We start from the raw sequence: 20,207 nt of genomic DNA on the forward strand, positions 1-20,207 counted from the left end.
TTCAAGAGTCTGCAAAACCTTCAGGCCCTCTATGAGGCTTAAAGCATTAACTATTTTACAGTCACTCTAAATACAAACACAAACTGCTTATCAGATTAAAACAGATAAATATCTGAAAAGGAAACATTTATTCTGTCTGCAACAACTCAAGCAAACTCAATTTTTGTAGTCCTGAGTGCATGAAGTAATTGCAACAGTGCTGTTCACATCCTCATTATGTTTTACATACTTTCATTTATTAGAACCTGAAATGCAAGTGTGTTCCTAGTGTCATATATGTCATGACGTCACATTCAGGTATTAAGCCATTATTACGAGCTGATCAGAATCTGTTCTGAGCAGCAAACTCCAGTCACTTATTTGTGGACAGACTGCCACAGAAGCAATAAAAAAAAATTCCAAGTACTTGTATGTGCAAAAAGAGGGTTGTGTCAAAATGATCGATTATAAAGTCTTCATTTTAGCATTCTGAAATTCACCTAAGATGAGGTGAAAACAACCCACTCCCTTAAACACACACACAGTCACACTAGAAAGCTACCAACCTTGGTAAACCTTTGCCAAGCTCCTGTTTCTTCTTTGATACCTGCTGGATGACTTGATCCCAGTTTACATTTCGCCGGGAAGCACTAAGAATCTGCCTGAGGGTTGGTTTAAGGCCCGATTCTTTCTCAGCCTCACTTCTCCGATGGCCACTTATATTCCGAATGCGCCGTGCGTTATTGAGATTGGGCTCTGGAAGGTGTATTCCCACTTTGCTCTTCAAACTAATATGTCGCGTCAGATCTCTTTGCAGAGAGGCTGGGAGGCCAAGTTTGCTTAAATCAGGAAGGAGGCCTAGTGATTGACTTCCTCCTTTCTGCAGCTCATGGTCTGAATGATTTTCAAAACCTTCCACTTCAAAGCGACCACCTGACTTGACATGCTCTTCATTTGCTTCTTTCTCCTGTGAGGGGATTTTCAAACCCACGTGCAAGTGATCCTGACTGTTTGATGAAGAAACTGTGGATTCCATCTGAAATGCAGAATCTTTCAGATCAGCAGATGCAATGCTTGAAACAGATGGCTTTTCATCAACATCCTTTTCAGAGGCAGCAAGTTTACCTTCTGGAGTGTCGCAGGGTAAACAAGAACTAACAGAAGGACTCAGTTTTTCAGCTCTTATTTCTACTTTCTCTCTTCCTGTTAACTCATCATCACTCACATCTTCCAATGAATGTAGTCTGAACTTGTTCTTTGGTGATGCTTTCCCAGTTCCTTCCATATTCTGATCATCTGTATTCTTGCAAGAGTTTAAGGGAGGATTTTGTAAGGAATGGTTGGACTGAATATCTTTGGGTTTTCGTTCTGCTTCACTTAAGTTAATAACAGCTTCCCCAACGTTACTGCTAAGTGCGTCTTTGTTGCTTCCTTCTAAGTTATCAGCAGACGGACCACGCAGCTTTGATGAATAAGAAGGTAAATTGTTAGCTTCCAGATTCAATGCTTTCAAACAGTTCTGTTCTTTGCTATTAGGTGAGGACAACAGAGACTTAACATTTTTTAACAGACTTTTTGTGTCTTGCTTTTGGGAAGACAACTTCATGTCTGTAATATTTAGAAGAGGGGATTTCAGCGATGGCATCCTACTACTTCTGCCATCATCTTTGTCAGGCTTTTCATCACTGGAATCAGGGTAATCCAGGGTTACATTAGAATGGAAAGATGCTTCTGATTTTTTATGTTTTGGGAGGCTAGCAGCGGCTTCACAAGTTTTTCCCTTTCCTGGTGATTCAGTAAGAGGCAAAAATACAGAATCCATTTTCTCTGTAGCTTTAGAAACATCTTCAAACCATGACTGCTGCTCTATAGATTTTTGGGATGGGTAGGGAGTCCAGCGATGTATTTTATCTCTTGAAGGGCTCCCACTTTTCCCACTGTTTCTTGGAGCTTTACTTTCTGGTTGCTTTGAAGTACCAAAATCCAATGCCCCCTCAGAAGGAAGTTTATCACTAGTAAAATCAAATGAGTCACTCCTATTATTTCGATCTCTGTATGGAAGAACAGTCACATCTTTCTCCTGCCACTGCCACATATATCTTTCCTTGTTATATTTAGCTGGCTCTAATAAGTATGTATCTCCAGAGCTTCCGAAATTCCAGCTATTTGCACCATGAGAACTAGACTTCCAGTTTCCTCCATAACTCTTGCAATTCCAACTAGAAAAATTACCTGTTCCTTCCGTGTGCCAAGTAGAATTCCTCCCTCTGGCATTGTGATGCCAATTTGATGTTCCTCCTCCTCCTCGCCCATTTGGATGCCAAACAACTCCAGAATTCCCATACTTATGCCAACTTGAAGAGCTTCCTGAAACACTTTGGTGCCACCCAGAGCGTCCCCTTGGGCCACCTGGATGCCTACTTATATTAAGGTTTCTCTGGGAGTGTGAAAATCTGCCCTGTCTAGAATTAATATAATCATCCCTTTCCCATTTCCAGTCCCTTTGTAATGCATTATGATGATGCCATGACGACTGATCATAAGCTTCTCTTTCTTTGTATGTAGCTCTCTCTTCTCGCCTCCTCTGTGATCTCCTATCATCGCATTCTGTTTCTTGGTTTGTACAGCATGGTTCAACTTGCCTACAAAACAATTTAGAAGAAAACAAATTCTGATGCTATTTCAATGAAATCCAACATAATACAAGTCTCATCCATTTATCTTTCGCTAGGGAGATATTTTAAGAAGGAACAGAGACAACTGACTTAGCTTAGCTGACTTTATCATTCAAGGTTCTGTAGTGGTTGACTTTCAACTCTAGCGTTATGCCTTTACTTAAACCTTGCATTTCAAATTTGCTCCTACAAGAACAACTGACATGATTCAGGGATAGTTCAAAGAGAGCTGTCAGAAAGCCTATTTTTGTTGTACATTCTTTGCAATTTGAGGGATCTATATAAGAAAAAAAACTAATAAGTAGTCAGATTTTTTTCCCTGAAGACTACTGTGTTAGTACTAGACAGCATAACTAGAGTGAATTGATACAAAATAGAAGGAAAATTAGAAACCACTGAGAAAAGCAGTTATTCTACTTCATAGAAAAAAACAATTGAGAACATGTCTCAGTTTATAAAGCTCAATTTATGTATATCTCACAGATATAGAACATTCACAGAAACGACAACTCAGATACAAAAACCTATTTTGTCTTGTTTTAAACAACAAACCAGGAGTCCACAGCATACATTTCTGTGAGGGCCTCCCAAAAGCCCTATCTACTGCCCTTTGGATAATACTTGTGGTTGGCAGTCTGTCAAGAGCACATGGTAAATTATCACATGCACATTTAAAGATAAATGCTACCTTAACATTTGCAGCTATTCCCAGGGTCAGCACTCTAAACAGATTAAGTATCTATTCTACCAAATGAGGAATGCTTAATAAAAGTTTTTACTCCCAAAAACTGATCACAGAAATACACGTACTCTAAGTTCCTGGACAAGCAAGACAGGAAGCTTTCATACTATTCTGCTAAAAAATATTGATATGAATAAATTGAAATTTATATTGTACCACCTTTTAAGATTTCAACACATTCCAATGTTGCGAAAAGATAAATGTCTAGTGGAAATGAGCTACTGGATAAGCTAAACTAAGCTTTAAGACAAGAAATCAAATAAACGATGTCTCAGTGATACCTTTAGTTCTAGGAGACGACTCAACTGGACTGTGATCTAATGGAAACAGTTTTGCTGTAACTTTACCCATGTAATTTTTTCCTTTCCCCAAGTGCATATCCAACTGAGAGATTTATAAGATTTTATTTGTGTCAGAATAGCACCGTACTAACAGCACTTTCACTAAAGAATGAAGAAAAATGACTTTGTTACTATCTACATGAACTATTATAAAAACACGACCACCACACAGAGACACTTTAGTAAATGGATTCAAAACAAACAGTAACTACAGTTATGCACTTCAGGGCACTAATTGAAATTTTCCAGTAGTGAGCAAGAGCTTCTTTAAAAAAAAAAAAAAAAAAAATCACATGGCCCTTTAGTACCACTGTTATGCTGTAAACACATTGAAAAAATAAATTTCCAATTGGAACATCACATTAGCAATGCACACTTGCAGTCACATGCAAGATAAACGGCAGCATTTGCTTCTCTCTGCAGCCTTGTATTTCACAGTGAGTCACAAGAATTATCTTTAGCTGCTGATAAGCAGCAAGATAAAACAAGCAAGTAACTTCATTCATGGATTATGGGATTTTAGTGTGACATAAGGAGAACAAGCCAGTTTATTTTAAAAAAGGCAGATCAAAAGTTTTAAACAAAACACATTCACCAACAGTTCTGAAAAGACTGGGTCCCTGCAGAACCATTCTCCCATTACACTAAAAACAATAACAGCATTACCATCACATTTACTAAACCCTTCTGTTAAAACGAATATCACATGCTAAAATAACAGCATAAGGACTCTCAAAGCACAAGATATCACATTAGGGACTTGAATGGGACAGCATAACTTTTTTTTTTTTTTTTAAATCTACAATGGAGGATAGCTGTAATTCCCTACAAATAGTAGATCAACAAAACAAGCACATTTAGCAGAATCAACTTTACACATTGAAAACTACAGTCTCCACCTAGTTCTCCCAGGCCATTCTTGTAACAGGCATACTGACTGCACACAGTTTGCATTTCATGAGCACCCACTCCTTGGAGCAGATCACAACTGTGCAATAAGCACTCTTACGATGTTACAACTAAGAAAAGAAAGGAAAACTCACCGGTTCCGTTCCTTCCTTTGCTTGATCAGTTGAATGAGTTCTTTGTCAAGGTATTCTTCTTCTGTCTCCTCTTTCTCTTCCACTTTATCATGGGCATCAACATTATCTTTGTGTAGCTGGCTGGAGATGTGCTTGGCATATGCTGACAAGCCCACCAGTGTCACCCTGCACACCTGGCACTCGTGGTTGCTGTCCCTAGGAAGAGAGGCGGAGGGTGGGCTTTCGGTTCTGCCAACAGGCATGGTGGATTATCTTTGGTCTTACTTTGTTTCCTCTGAATGTACTTATCTTTAGCCAATGGCTTGTGTTCAAGGCTACTCGGTTTTGCTCAGTATGTTTAAGTCACTTGAATTCTCTGTTTGTTTTTTTCATTCAATGTCTAGTCTTTTTGATGGTAAGATTTCTAGAAGATTTTTTTCCAACAATCAAGAGGTAGAAGACTTGGTAGTAGAGCTGTGTTAAATAGGAGGAGGAATTCGTCTTGAATTGTTGTACTCAAAATCTTTTCAGAGGAAACACAGTGAGCGAGGAGGCAGAATGGAAGGCTTACAGAGCTAGCAGGAGCTGCTCTGAAGCCCTTCCATGGTGCCAGCTGCACTGGGGAAGCCTGGTGACAGCTTCTACATTTAATCTTTGCCTTGAGCCTTCCCCCAGCGAAATTTAGAAAAGGGAGGAGGCAGCACATGGATACAGCCAATCCTACTACAGCACAACCTAAACTGGGACAGCTGAGACTGCTGCCTGGAATCTAAAGACTCCATAGCACAGCAAGCAATGGGAGGGTGTCTTCAGTTCACTGTACTTTATTTGGTTCAAATGTGCATGAGATCTGCTTTCCACTTTAGAGGACATATCTTAAAAAAATACAGTAATTATTTCAGCTGGAGGAAGTTGACAGCTGTGGCAGACAAATGGTTTCACTCATGTTTCAGAGAATACTGGACTAAGGTTACAATTTTTTTCCTTTATTAAAAAAATCTAAAAATACCTTATTTGTTCTCCTAACAAATCCAACAGAAAATCCACTCTTAAGAAAATAGGAATTTAAAAATAACCCAAACAGGGGAAGTATGTTCACGGTTAAAAAAAAAAAAGGACAAAAACATGAATAAGTATAGTTCACTCCAACCAATTTAGTTGGAACAAGTCAGGACTCACTTGCTGCCTCCACAATGTTTCCTACTACTCTGACATTGAATTTATACTAGCAAAATCTACCTAACTCCATGCCACACTCAAGACTGAAGTCTTGTAACAGTAGCACTGTTTTACCAGCACAGTTCATAACTGTAGTAAAGAAACTGGGATCCATAATGGAAAAGGTCAAACGTGAATCCCCAGTTTTTTAGAAAAAAATAAAGTGAGAAACAGAAATAAATTGCACCTTTACTCAAAATACTAAGCCAGCATCCTTAAGTGGAGTGCCAGCAGCAAACTACTAAAAACAATGTTTTATTTCCCCAGAATTTTTTTTCATCTTCCTAACTTAGTTAAGAAACCTAACCAATTAAGTCATCCAGGCACAGTCACAGCCAGTGAAGTAGACTAATTCATTGAAATTACACTCTTCATATTTCATTTCAGATGAAATATTTGGATAAGTTTCATTTATGAAAGAGGCAGCTTACACAGTGTGTTTCCTGGAGAATGGTGCACTTCATTTTGCTGACTTCACACTCACTAGTAAACAGTCAAAGCATAAATTCTATACATATATTCAGTCTGTTTTATTAACCCCATATACAATTAGTGAATTTTACTAATGCACTGGAAGAACAATCTTCACACCCATGAATAGATCAACTATTAGTCTTAAGGCAAACTGCACGTAAAACTTCTTGCAGAAAAAAGTGCTCTGTCTCTATAACATCACATTTACATGACAAGGAGACTTCAACATGAAACATACCTCAGGGATATATTACATCTTAGTGAATACTCCAAATCCTTCATTTCTATTCTCACACAGAACTTCTGTCACTCACACTTGCAACGTGACTAAATGCATGCACTGTTTCTACTAATCTCAGACAAATTCACAGCTGGGCTACAGACAAAGTTGCTTCTATAACATGTAATGTGTGTGACAAGTTACTAAGCTAGGGCTCTTACAGCACTTGACAGTCTGGAAAGAAAAGACTCAAGCGTGATACAATTACAATGCCCTTCTGCTTCTTGTTAACTTTCAAGAACCTAAAAGAGAAGAAACAAAACAAAAGAAACCTAAAACTTCCTTCCCTACATGGACAACTACTGAAATTAAAGTAGAACTGCCTGAGCACTTGAATGGTTATGCTAACGGATATTTTATTTCTACTACCACTTCTGCTACACTATTCCTACTAACATCAGCCAGAACTGGGCATGCTCCCACCACGTGTACATTTCCTTACAAGTCACCTGAAAAATCACAATCTCAGCTCTTTAACAAGGAGATCAAAAGCGGTTTTAAGTGAACAGGAAAAGCGTATTCACAGAATGACAGCATCCAAGAGCTTTATTTTCTGTATATTTCAAATGGCAGACTATGCCCCTCATACAAAAGCATTGTTTCATTTTCAATTACAAAAGTGAAGTCTGCTTAAGCTTCCTATTTGACATCCAATTCCCATAACGTACCACAAGGAATAAGGCTTCAAGAAAAAGTGCCTTAAGTAGCTCAAAAAAGCTGTTCTAGTCCATGAGATACTAAATTAAATTTGGAAGAAAAGCATGAACCAGTATGTGCATCTAAAATGTAACTTCAAGATGGATGTTAAATTTGAAGGTAGCAAATGTTGATATAATTTTTATGCTATCATCATGTTTCACACAATTCAAACACCCTTACGGGGCTGTTGCTTGCATTTGGCATTTTAAACCTGGCTGTTACTGCAAAGTAAAAAGTCCGTAAGTTCTTTTTCAGAACAAATACCTTCTAAGCATTCTTCTAAAATAAGTGATATACAGTTAAATTAACACATTTCCCCAGTAAAAAAAATAATACTGATTAAAAGTGTAATCTAATTTCAGTCTCAAGGAAATAGGAAGCCGAGAGTCACAGACCGCTGACAAGCTACTGTGGAATTCTATAATATGCAATTTCTAAAAATTTGTGTTACCTGTAAGAGTCAAGAACTATAAAAATACTAAAGCAGCAAGAAATGAGATGCTAAAATATATTAAATTTTCAACTCATCACTTTTCTGCCCTTGTAGTCACTCTAATCTCAGAATTACTACCAGAAGAAAGTCTAGAATAGAAATGCTCTACAAGTTAGCTGACCAGAAGCCCTAAATAAACTCCTAGTGCTGAGGGCATACTGGTTTCTGAGCAACCAGTTCCCAGCTGTTCAGTAACAGAACAAGTTCTTCTCACTCTCAACAGACACAGTGAATATTATGATGTGCTTGATGGCAGGCACGTTTTCAGAACATTCTTAGCTGACAAGGCCAGTTGTGTGGGGCACAGAAGCAGGATGGCCTGGGGTTTTTATTATTATTTCTAAATAAGTAGCAGAACTCAAAAAAATAGCCTGCAATTTTTATTTGAAAAAAGCTGCTTTCATATATTTTTCCTCAAAGTGAACATAAAAATTGAAACCACAGACAGATTAATCAAATATCAGATGGAAGAAGAAATTGGGCAACAGAGGTTGTTTACTGCCAGTTAATATGCAGTTCAATGTAAGCAATATCTTTCCATTTATACAGCATAAAATTTATAAAGTAGTAGGCACAGTAGAGCTCAAATCCTAGCTGCAGTCTTGGTGCAAAGACAACACAACTGGAACTCACTGCAGACTGTAAAACAGGTTAGAAGTATGACTACTTGCAATGCATTCACCTTCCTATAAGGACTTTTTTTTCTAATTTCACTGCAACTGTTGTTAGCAGATGTAAGTAAGCATACTCATTTACCAAATATTTTCCAGAGGACTTGTATTAGAAACTGTAGCAATTGGATGGATCAATATGATGGAAAAAGGTGTTTCACAAGAGGTAAAATCACAGAAGGACCAGCACAAGAGAAAGGTGCTAGAAAGGAAGGGAAAAAGATTGCTCACCCAATATCAGAAGATCCCAGGTTTGCAGGAGAAAGCCTCACCAAAGAGAGGGATGTGCAGCGAGAAATCCTTCCCCAGGGCCACTCAGCCCTTAAATGATGGAGGTCTAAGAGAGGTGCAGCCAGGCTCCACCCCTTCCAGTCACACCCCTGAATTGCCTTCACCTGTGCTCTCAGGGCTGACCTGGTCCTTTCCCCAGGTGCTCAATCAGTGGTTCAGGCCATGACTCAACAGTTCCCATACAGAAGCACATAGGATTACTGTTTTAGCCAAAACTACAGCAATAATTTACAATTGTACACAACATAAAATACTACACAGCTGGTGCAAGCAAGTATATTCAGCTGCAGCATGGAGGCATTGCAATCTTGCACTCAAAAACTGGCACTTTTTTGCAGTTACATAAATCTTTGCATATAAAAATATTCAGAGAAATAAATTTTTAAGTTTCTCTAGTCTTGAAGTATTATAAAACAAAGCAGTTTAAAATTTTGATTGGAATTCTAAACTAGCAAAAACTATATTGGCAGTAGTATCAGTCTTGCTTCATTGCGTCTGTGTTCAATATTTAAACTTTAAAAAAAAAGTTTTAAGAGGAGGCCTGGAGCCATAACAGCTGCTTTCCTTCTGCACAAAAAGAGAAGGAAAGCTACATTAACTGAGAACTAATGCAAACAGAAGCTGTCTACCATTTATCTTCCTCAAATGTAAGATACTTGTCCCAATAAAATTAATCTCCCACACTCAGGAGTTGAAAGAAAATAACTTCCTAGTCCTTTAGAAGTTGTTTAACTTCTTAAATAGATGTGCAATTTTTATATGAAGTTTCTGGTGCAAGATGATTATAAGCTAGTCAAGTATTTAAGTGTAGACCATCTGATACCTCTGCCTACCTCAAAGATCACACAAAATTAAAAGAACTTGCAAGTGCACTCTGATTGCATCCCGTTTCCATATTATCAGGATGGTATTTGAATACCCCCTAGCTCCTTCCGCTTTCCAGAGATTATAATTACAACCATGGAAGCCATCATCCACCCTGGTTAGCTTCCACAATCAAACAACCAGACCAGAGAGGCGGAAGACAAGACTGACACTCAAGCACATAAGCAGTCCTACATCTAAGATGCCAGATTTCCCACAGAGGTTGAAAAGTTAATAACCAAAGACTTATAAAGTTTGTTTTAATAGGAAAAAAAAAACCAGTGTCTGTAATTCTACCAAAGGCAGAATTACAGTGCTTCCAGGAAACCAAACAAAAAGCTGCCAAGAACAAAAAAAAACTTTTTTTTTTTTAATCTTTCATTTTATTTTTCCACATCATTTGTCTCAGTTAACAAGCCTCCTGAGTTTTAGGTATTCAAGAACATGGTCATTGCCAGCTTTATCATATACCATGCCTAAAATTGTGCAATTCAGCTTGTTTGAGAAATAGTACATTAGTCATTCTTGAGAATAACAAACTGCACAAAGAGGCAAGATACACTATGGTTCTAATACCTTCCTTTCAGGTTTTCAAGTTCTCTGTGGTGAAGCATGCTCCTCATGTGTTCTTCCATCTCCTTCAGTAAAGAGAAAGAAAAGTAGAATTGGTTATAAAACAAGAAAGCAATTCTAAAGATTCCACATTCTCTTGACTTCTGAGCTGAAATATTTTGAAATCTTCAAAGAACAGACACTAATCGTTATCCTCCCCAGTCCTTGAATTCACATCTCCAAAGTGAAAACAACACCTCCAATCCCCTTGAGTTGAGTGAATTATTACACTGGCATTTGAATAATAGCCTTGTGGCAAGTGGCTAGACAAAGATACTACAATTAAAAAAAACAAGCACTGTTTCAGTGCAGGCTTTCCATGAAAAAGACAACGTGCACTCACTGACACCATTAACGAAAATATGTGCTGTGCAATTCCTCATTCTCATTCATATAGAAACAAGATAGAAATCCAAAAGGAAAAATAAGCAGCACAATTTATAACTGAATGAAGTTTCAAACAGTTCACCCTATTGTCTCTATGCAGCAATATAAAAAATACCCTGAAACCCTCCCTATTTTTTTATATTTAGAATCAAGAATACTGCAGAGCTCATTTAAAGGAAGATGCTTTAAAGCACGTGTAAATATACTATTTGGTTTGTGACAGATCTAGATCAATGTGCTCCCAATACAAGAAAAAAATTTTCAGAGCTCATGCAATTTTAAAATGGGAGAACTTCTCACATACTCTTAATATTAGTGCCTACTGATGTTAGATGTAAACCAAGTATGAATTATTTACCTTTTTTGAGCTGTATACAATGTGACACAATACGCATTTTCGTTCTCGCACCATGCTTACTACCCCAGGCAGATCTTATCCCATACCTGCAAATAATTCAAGAACAAACATTCAGAATTTTTTCATCATTAATCTGTTTCGGTAAGGAAAGTAAAAATAAGTTACCATTCATGAAAATGAGTGTGTTGAACTCCTTAAAGAGCTCTCTCATGTAGTTTTGAATAGTCCTTTACAAAGCTGTTAAAAAAAAAAAGCTTTCCCTTTCTTTCTTTTCTCCTTGTCCTCTAAGATACAGCACTTATTCTGCAAAGACACACAGGATTGCTCTCAGCTACCCAAACCAGATTAACAAAAATCTAATTAACGCTGTTGTGCATTTTTCTGTCTCCGCACAAAGAGGCAGTCCATTTCAAACTTTGTTATCTTACATCAGTCACCTTCAGAGCTAGTTCAGCTAATATGATCTAATTCAATTGGCAAAAGCCTCCAACAGCTTATCCTATCATACCCCAGTGGTTCACCATCCACCTTCTGTTTCTGGGACACTGACAATCTGATACTGAGTGAAGCTGTAGCACAGCTGAGCAGGTCTTGTACTTACATTGAGACCAGTCTGCACACAGTTAAAGCAGCTCTGACATTCAGTGCAACAGAATAAGCAAAATCATATCCATCTACTTCCAAAACGTGGATTTTGAAGAAATAACTCCTTTCCCTTGAATGTGGACATACACTTAGTTAAGGCATGCATCAGCACCTGTCCAGCATAAAGGGAATGCAACTGAGATAATCTTTAGGCAAACAAAGCAGTTTCCTCCCTAAATTAATTCACTACCACACTAAAACAAACATGTTTAAAATGCAACAGCAGATTCAATCACCTTATGTTATTTATCCAGCATTTGTAGAATGCCATTCTTGAAATCTCAGTGGTATTTAATACACATTCTCCAGTTTTATCACATGGGCACCTGATGTGCTAGAATCATTAGCAACAGATATTTTTATTTTCATAAAGCATTCACAACAGTACAAGATCATTCAGAACTCTGCATCAGACCAGGCCACACAGAACATGCATATAGAGCATTAATCTACTCCTGGAAAGCAAAAAATGCTGATTCTTGTTCCAATTTTAGATAGCTTCTTTTTGCATGAAAATATGCTCTACTTCCCTGGTCTTCTTCACTAACACTTTGTCATTTAGTGGAATAGTATCACACGTTTAGGATCTTGCTTAAGATTACTCAAGCACCCATGGAATTCATTCTGCACAAGAGAAAGACAGCAGCATGGGACCCAACCCAGGACAAACAGGTCATTCATTGAAGTGTGGTGACTTGCTGACACCAGTTTGCACATAACATCAAAAAGCTATCTATCACAAGGAGACCTAACACAACACCTGTTTTGACTAATTAAAACATATAGTAACTATACACGATTACAGGAAGAGTTTTAGGCTAACGGCCCAAACAGGGCATTTCTTACGGTAGAGTACTAAAAATACAAATAGAATTGAAATGCTATTGGATGTCACCATGAAAAGTGAAGCTTTCACTTCCACAGAGAGAAGCTCTTGGAAGTAGTTTGATTTTGTGGATGCCATAGAACGTACATACAGTGGCCAGGAGAGCACAAATCCACATTCTATTTTCAGATCACCTCTTGACTTAGCACCTACATGGAGATGAATCACTTCCCTTCATACTCATCTTTCTCACAAATTCTGCTAGAAAACCTAAGACTCACTTAAATGAAGTACTTCAATTTCTCTGCAAAGACTCTCATCAAGTACTTCAAAAAAACATGCTTTCCTCTCCTTTACTATGTAGCACTAACAAGAACCAGACAGTGATTGAGCCATGTACTCAGTAATGGTATTTGCCCTCATCATACACCAACCAATCTGTTCAATCACAATACCTGCGTACAGAGAAAGGAATTACCTCTCATGGGTCACTAAGGGGAAAATGAGCTACTATAAAAAAAAATAAAGCAGTTAGTGAAGATAAGGTTTTACACTATCACATAAAAGAAGCATATCTCAACAGCAAAATGTAAAGCCTTTAAAGCAAATAAGGTGTTACGCTAACTTCCTGTTTTGAGGGAATGTTACCAATCAGTAGGGGATTTTGTTTGTTCTAAAGTAAATGAATACATTTTACAACAGTGATGTAAATGGAATTTACCCACAGCCTGCACCTGCCCAGAGCCTAGAAACAGCAGCCAGATTTAATTAACTTCAGCAAGTCTGTTAGGGCTTGCGGAGAACACTTCTCACAAGTATAAATAGCCTACAAAGAAAAGAGGGCATTAGGCTACTTCCTGCTACAACGTCCATTTGTCTACAGTTATTCATCCTCACCGGATAGCATACATTAAAAATGTATGTCAAGGCTAAATCTGCTGCAGATCAATGGCTGAGAAGTGACTATATAAAGCCACAAGCCACGGAGCAAGGCGGGCAGACCAGCATACCAGCTGCCCAGAACTCAGCAGCAGCACTGGGGCCCATCTCACAGCCACTTTACACACTGTAGATAGCAGTGGATATTCTGCACTTGACAAAAAAAGAAGCCGGGAAGTTCAGCAGAGCAGAATGCTCTGCAGCAACACCTTCCTCAGCCCCTCAGAGGGGCATCAGCCCACTGCCTCAGAGACATCTCTCCTGCAGCAACCGGTTGCACAAACCTGGTTGCGCTGCATGAGAGGAACACGAGAGCTACCACAGACACAGGTAAAGGAGAAGAATGACAGGCTAGAAAGATGCAGCTCACCACAAAGCCCTTTCATGAAACCTTTTGTTGGGCTATAGGAGGAAGAGATGGATAGGAAGCCCTTCTGCCTTGGAGGGAAGCCTCTGGGCCTAGGAGAGAAAGGAATGGAAGTGCATGCTGGAAGGCAGCTAAATAACCACTGTTAGGTTAGGCCATGCGCAGTATGATTATTGGAAAACTTGTTCTGCTAATTTTCACAGAGGCCTGGTCCTTGCAGGAAAACCTGGAGAACACCACAGCCACCTGCTGAGATAAGCCAATGCTACAAAGCAATGATTCATTAAAAATTAGTAAAATAGTGATTTTCTTAGGGATAAAACATGTACAGTTAAAGTAGTTTCCCTCTACTACATGTTGCCCCAAATACTAAAATTCTCGTACCACTGTCAGATTGCTGAACAAAACCAAGTAATTCATTGCCACAAAGAAAGGCCTACACTCAAATTTCATCAGGTTTCATCACCTCAGACAGAAGTTACGTGGAATAAAGCACCAATATTCAAAAAGGACCTTTGCTTACCAGAATCACTGCCCTTGAGCTCAACCACATAGCAAGTGTCAGAGCCATGCTGCCAAATGAGTGATCAACTACTCTGCCACTGAGCCTGAAGGAGATAAAAGTTATTGCATGGATCACCGTCTCCATGCTCAAGGCAACGAAGCTGACTTTGCTAACTATCCTAACAAGACATCTGCAGGAACTGTCTGTATGCTGCCCCATGAATAACAGTGAATTTTTATAATATATGGGGAAGGTACACTAAAGATAAGGAGACTGCAGGCATACACCTTACACAAACAGAGCAGCACATGCACAGGAACACCTGTCAGGAACAAGAACTTCCATTAAAGACTAGTTTTATTTCAAGCCAGGCTACAAATAAGTCACAGACCAGAATAATATATAAGCCCTAAGTCAGAATTAAACTGTCTTTCCAATTTCCTATCAGAAATGCTAATAGTTTCCCAATAACCAAACTAAGCTTTCCCTGCTGTAAACTGAGACGGAACACCTCCCAGAGAAAATAAACACCTTCATGCTATTTTACTTACCATGCACTTTTTACACACTGGCAGACACAGGGATGTGCACTACACTAATGAAAATGGAAAGCTGTTCAGCACCACTGTGGTATGCTGTCATTTCAGAGATCTAACATCCACACACCTAGATGGCTTTTTTAGACTCACACAAGTTCCATCTCTTTAGGAGTTTTCCTGAAACAGCATATTTTTCAAGGCTATTAAAATTCCAGTTTCTCTTTCCAAATTGCCTAAAGAACTCTTAAAGAATTACATCCAAAACTGGACGCAGTACTCCAACTGAGCCCACTGGCAGGAGCCTCCTCCTTGGAGAGGAGCTTCAAACATTATTTTCTAAAGAGTGAAACAGAGTTTCATTAAGAAGCAACAAAATGATTCCTCCACAAGATCAGGCACAAATGGCTTGCCTCAGTTAGATCTACCTGCAGCTACCAAAAGACCTGTCTGCTTATCCTGATAATCTTACACCGCTTTGTAAGAGATCTTTGATGAAGAGGCCCTTACAAGCACGACACAAAGAGACACAAAATAAAGTGGTTGGTATTTCAGCAATCTGTGTATTCCCCCCCCCCCCCATAGGTATTTGAGCTCCTAGTACCCTTGACAGGTATGCAAACTGTGTTTCCGTCACAGACTGTAAATTAAGAACAGAGGCTCAGAAACCAAACCAAAACAGACTGCTTTAAATATCTATCTGTAGCAGTTCCACAAAATCAGATAATTGGTCTTGGCAAAAGAACTCACACTTCATAAGTAACTCTCTACAAAGTCCATGTACTACATACTCACCTGAGCTAGAAAATATCTGTTCAGTGGAAAGCGCACTGGGAAGTATTTAGCCAGTCACTGGGCTTTTTCTGTGAATACAGTCACCACAAAGTATTTAGAATCACTAGAAAGTGACTTCAGGGACTTAAACCACAGTACTCAAGTCACTTGACAGAAAACATTTTTGGTGCCAAGCAAATTCAAGTCAAGGATCCCAAAGATTAGGCTGACAGGCATCAGTGATCAGACAACGAAAAAAACAGGCTTCTGCTTGAATTATCACACCTGTGTAACAGACATTTCATCCCAGTGGTGAGTAATAACAGCTCCTTTAATTTGGAATCCAAATGTAAAATCACCTAAGATCAGATGAGAAAAATCCGTTACCCAGTAAACTAGCAATACTTTTTTAAAAATATGTATAATATAAAACAAATGTATTTTTGTAACTTATTGCATTCTCTTATTTTCATATTATCAGCTTGAATCAGGTAACATCTCAAAACTTAGGACACCATCTGGTGGTACGTTCACAAAAGAGAACTGTCAGATGTTAAAAATAATTTTATCAACCTAAATTTGACTCAAGATATCTTATAAACTTTAAAAGATAAAGTGGAAAATCAACAGGAAAAATGCCTTAGTTTTATCTGGGCCTCTGAATACCCCTATAGACAATCTGGGTATGTATTTATATTACAGTAATTGTGGTTGTTCTTTGCACTGTACAGATATCAGAGGCCTGTGTAGATTAAGATGCATTTGATTGATATCTCATCAAACATGCAACATTTTCAGACACATAGGCCAGATGTTACCTGAAATTTGGTATAGCAATTGGATGGATCAATATGATGGAAAAAGGTGTTTCACAAGAGGTAAAAATCACAGAAGGACCAGCACAAGAGAAAGGTGCTAGAAAGGAAGGGAAGAAGATTGCTCACCCAATATCAGAAGATCCCAGGTTTGCAGGAGAAAGCCTCACCAAAGAGAGGGATGTGCAGGGAGAAATCCTTCCCCAGGGCCACTCAGCCCTTAAATGATGGAGGTCTAAGAGAGGTGCAGCCAGGCTCCACCCCTTCCAGTCACACCCCTGAATTGCCTTCACCTGTGCTCTCAGGGCTGACCTGGTCCTTTCCCCAGGTGCTCAATCAGTGGTTCAGGCCATGACTCAACAATTCCCATACATTTGGTCATAGTGATTCAAGTGACTAACATAGTTGACCAAAACCATCTATTTACTCGAATTGAGGGTGTAACAACATAACATCTATTCAAAAAACTTCACATACAGAAATCAGTCAATGCTGGAACATACAAGTGATGCAAACGCAGTTGCCTAACAATTCAGTTAAAGCCAAGTAAGAGGTTAAAAAAAAAAATTATACTTGCATTTAGAAGAAGTAATAGTCTGCTTTCAGGTCAGGATTGGAACTTGTTTTCTAAAGTTACAAAGCCAAACTTAATCAGCATAAAAGATGTGTAATATTCATATTCATATCAAATACTGCAATCATAATGGGGAGGTACTCTCAAAGTTCATGAAAATCTTTAACCAAGTTTTTGGAAGGCTTAAGCCTTTTTTAGGCTCAGCAAAACTTAATAAAGCAATTGAGGCTTAACTGAAAGAAACAGCAAGTGAGATAAGGCCACAAACAACCAGCATAGATCAGGAGAAGCCCCAGGAAATGAAAGCTAAGTCCACCAAACCTCAGTCTTGCTCTCTTAGGCTGCTGCTCAGCACCTAGCCGTGGCACCACACCTCTTCAAAGCCGTGCTTCAGGCAGGAGGGATGGAGGAAGATACAGCATTGCCATGGACCATTCCATCAAGCCACTGCCACCGAAAACAGAATGACAAAGGAAAAAAAAAAAAACATTCGCAAAAAGAAATAATAAACCAAGTCCTTACAGAACAATTTCAGAACTGGAGCACGGTTATTAATTTTCAAAGCCACTTCTAGCCAACACGAACCATCTCCTGTTCCACCACCCTATGCGGAGCTGCTTCAGGATCCGCACATGGTCAGTCTCACTGCAGGTTACTGGGCATTCATCATTACATCCACTCACACTCACCCAGACGAATTTTGGCTTCACGACAGGAAGGACAGTAACTGAACAACTCGAGCCCAGAGCTGCAATTCAGCCTCCGCAGGTACCGAGACACAGCCATACCTGCACGCCTCTAGCAGGGAACCGCTCTCACAAAGCCCACTTAGCCGGACTGCAAAGCGCAGCAGCACGAAGCAACGCGGGATGCTCATCGCACACGCCTCCCGCTCCCCGGGCCCTCCGCCCCTGCCTCAGCCCCACCAAGTAAGCTCCCGCCGGATAGCCAGCGCTCCGCCCGCTACTCACACATCGCGGCCAGAGCAGGGGGCGGGCCTCCCATCCCCGCCGGCACCGAGTCCGCCCGCGGTCTGCCGGCCACGCAGCGCCCGTGTCGGGGCGACCCCACAGAGACTCGCGGGGCAGCCTCTGGCCACAGCCAATGCGGCAGCAGCAGACGGCCGCGCTGCGCACTGGGAAGAGCTCCAGCGGCTCCGCGGTGTCTGCTGGGAAGTGTAGTCCCGGCGTCCGTAGCGCGCGTCTGTGCCGGGGCCAACTTCACTGCGAGGGCAGAACCACCCTGACAGGAAGGGATGCTTATCAGGGATGCTTATCAACTGATGATAACAATACAAAAGCCGTAACAATAAATTTATCAATAAAGGTACTACTATAAAGAGAGAAAGTGTAATAAACACTGCATAGCAATACATGCTGCCGCTTTTAAAGCACACACAGTCGAGGAAAGCGGCTCACAGTTGACGCATGCGCAAACCTCCAGCTAGCTACCATGTTGGGTGTACCAAGAAAGTGAGGCCGCGTTCCACCGCACTGCTCTGTGTGGTGGCCGCTTTCGCGGCGCCATGTTGGGAGTGGCGTCGCCTTTCGATGGGAAGCTCCACCTCCCGCTTCCGGAGCAGCCGTGACGCTTCGCGGGGGTGGGCGCGGACGACGGGCGGGACATGGACTCTTAAGGGGAGGCTGGAGGCGGCTGGGCTCGGCCTGAGGGCAGCGGCGTAGCGGCCTCCGGGAGCGGTAGGTTTGTGGTGGGGCAGGCCTGGGTTCTATGGCTTTCTCTGCCTTGGGTTGGGCGCGGCCCAGAGCCTCCGGTTCCCATTTCTGCCCTTTGGCCGGGGGCTCCCGAGGCGCTGCGGCAGGAGGCCTTGTCGCAGCTCTCCCCGCTCGCAGCCCGCGGGTTCTGCGGGAGGCCCGGCGGGGTGCGGGAGGAGTCTCCGCCAATCCTGTGGGCAACTGGAGCAGCCCTGGCTCCGTGCCTTTGTCAGCCGTGCGCCTCGCGCTGTGGGGAGCTGTGGTGTTCGCTCGCACTGTCTCTTACGGTCTTTTTTTTCCGAGTGGAGCACGCCTCCTGTCCAGCGACAGCAGTTGATCTGACAGCCTAGGCCGCTGAGGTGGGGGAACTTCGGAAACCACTTTGTGCAACTTCTCTGGCCGCTGACCTTCCCCTTTTTCACTCTGTGAAAGGACGGCACTGAACAGCTGGGTGGTGCTTTACTTCTCTTTTGTGACCAAACCTGGTGCTATGCTGCAAACGGCACTGCATCAGAAGGCATTTTTCAAGATAAGAGGTAATGGCCTCAAGTTGTGCTGGAGGATGTTCAGGCTGGATATTAGGAAAATCTCAGAAGGAGCAGCGGGGCATTGGCACAGGGCTACCTGAAGATATGGTGGAGTTACTGAACCTGGAGGTCTTTAAAGAAGATAGATGGTAGATGTGGCACTGAGGGACATAGCTGAGTGGGCATGATGGGGATGGGCTGGTGGTTGGGCTGAGTGGGTGATCTTTTCCAACCTTAATGATCCAATGATTCTAGGGCGAAGGAGCAGCCTCCTGTGGTACCAACTACTCTATTTGTTGTCTTGAACCATTGATTGGTTATTGACAGGCCAGTAATTAACACATCTGAGTGCCTGAGCTCCTCTGTCCTGCATGTCTTTTGATTGCTAGTTGTATATTGCTGTGTGTGCCCCTAGAAGAAACAATGTGTGTTGCTGACTGTATGTGTCTCTAAGATTGGTTGTTAACTTGTGTTGGCCAATAATTAATTAGGAAGAGGTATCACGAGGCTTTTCCAAGGACAGACATGGATTGTTGAGAGGATGTGGAGCTTGACACAACACAGAGAGGAGGTGGTATTGCTAGCGCCTATTCTTCAGCTATCGCCTCTGTGCAGTGTGCTCAGGAAGCTGATAAGATAGAGCAGGAAGCCTGCAGAGTAGTGTCTTGTTCTTAGTCGTGGCCTCCTCCCTCAGTGTTACAGATGTTTTGTTCATTTATCTTGTAGCCATAATAGCACAGAGGAGTATATTCTGATGCTGATACTTTGTACCATGCTGTATTAGATGGGCTGAATTTCAGCTGCCTAACAAGCACAATAACTTCTTGTTTGTCTAAGGAAATGTTGGGGGGGTGGAAAACCCAACAAATAATTTCTTCCAC

General features: G+C 40.8%; 2 protein-coding genes across 5 annotated transcripts in view; one reads left to right on the top strand and one right to left on the bottom strand.

Annotated features, from left to right (window-relative positions):
- ZNF106 (zinc finger protein 106) overlaps window positions 1-18,142 on the bottom strand; it is a 33,305-nt gene extending 15,163 nt beyond the window's left edge. The window contains exons 1-7 of one of the 3 annotated variants that reach the window (XM_042870635.1): window positions 18,059-18,142; window positions 17,409-17,534; window positions 15,720-15,787; window positions 11,107-11,192; window positions 10,326-10,387; window positions 4,781-4,975; window positions 546-2,621 (exon numbers count right to left, since the gene is read on the bottom strand). In XM_042870635.1, coding sequence (XP_042726569.1) covers window positions 546-2,621; window positions 4,781-4,975; window positions 10,326-10,387; window positions 11,107-11,160 — 2,387 coding nt within the window. In that variant the 5' untranslated portion in view covers window positions 11,161-11,192; window positions 15,720-15,787; window positions 17,409-17,534; window positions 18,059-18,142. Of the gene's footprint in view, window positions 1-545; window positions 2,622-4,780; window positions 4,976-10,325; window positions 10,388-11,106; window positions 11,193-15,719; window positions 15,788-17,408; window positions 17,535-18,058 lie in introns of those variants that run through there. The other 2 variants (XM_042870645.1, XM_042870655.1) reach the window with 2 other exon arrangements.
- A 535-nt stretch (window positions 18,143-18,677) lies between these two features.
- SNAP23 (synaptosome associated protein 23) overlaps window positions 18,678-20,207 on the top strand; it is a 16,946-nt gene continuing 15,416 nt past the window's right edge. The window contains exon 1 of one of the 2 annotated variants that reach the window (XM_042868812.1): window positions 18,678-18,784. The gene's annotated coding sequence lies outside the window, so the exon portion shown is untranslated. Of the gene's footprint in view, window positions 18,785-19,065; window positions 19,159-20,207 lie in introns of those variants that run through there. The other variant, XM_042868822.1, reaches the window with a different exon arrangement.

Source organism: Lagopus leucura, unplaced genomic scaffold (assembly GCF_019238085.1).
Source record: "Lagopus leucura isolate 7727_CA_CO unplaced genomic scaffold, USGS_WTPT01 Super-Scaffold_1, whole genome shotgun sequence".
NCBI classification, from domain to species: domain Eukaryota; kingdom Metazoa; phylum Chordata; class Aves; order Galliformes; family Phasianidae; genus Lagopus; species Lagopus leucura.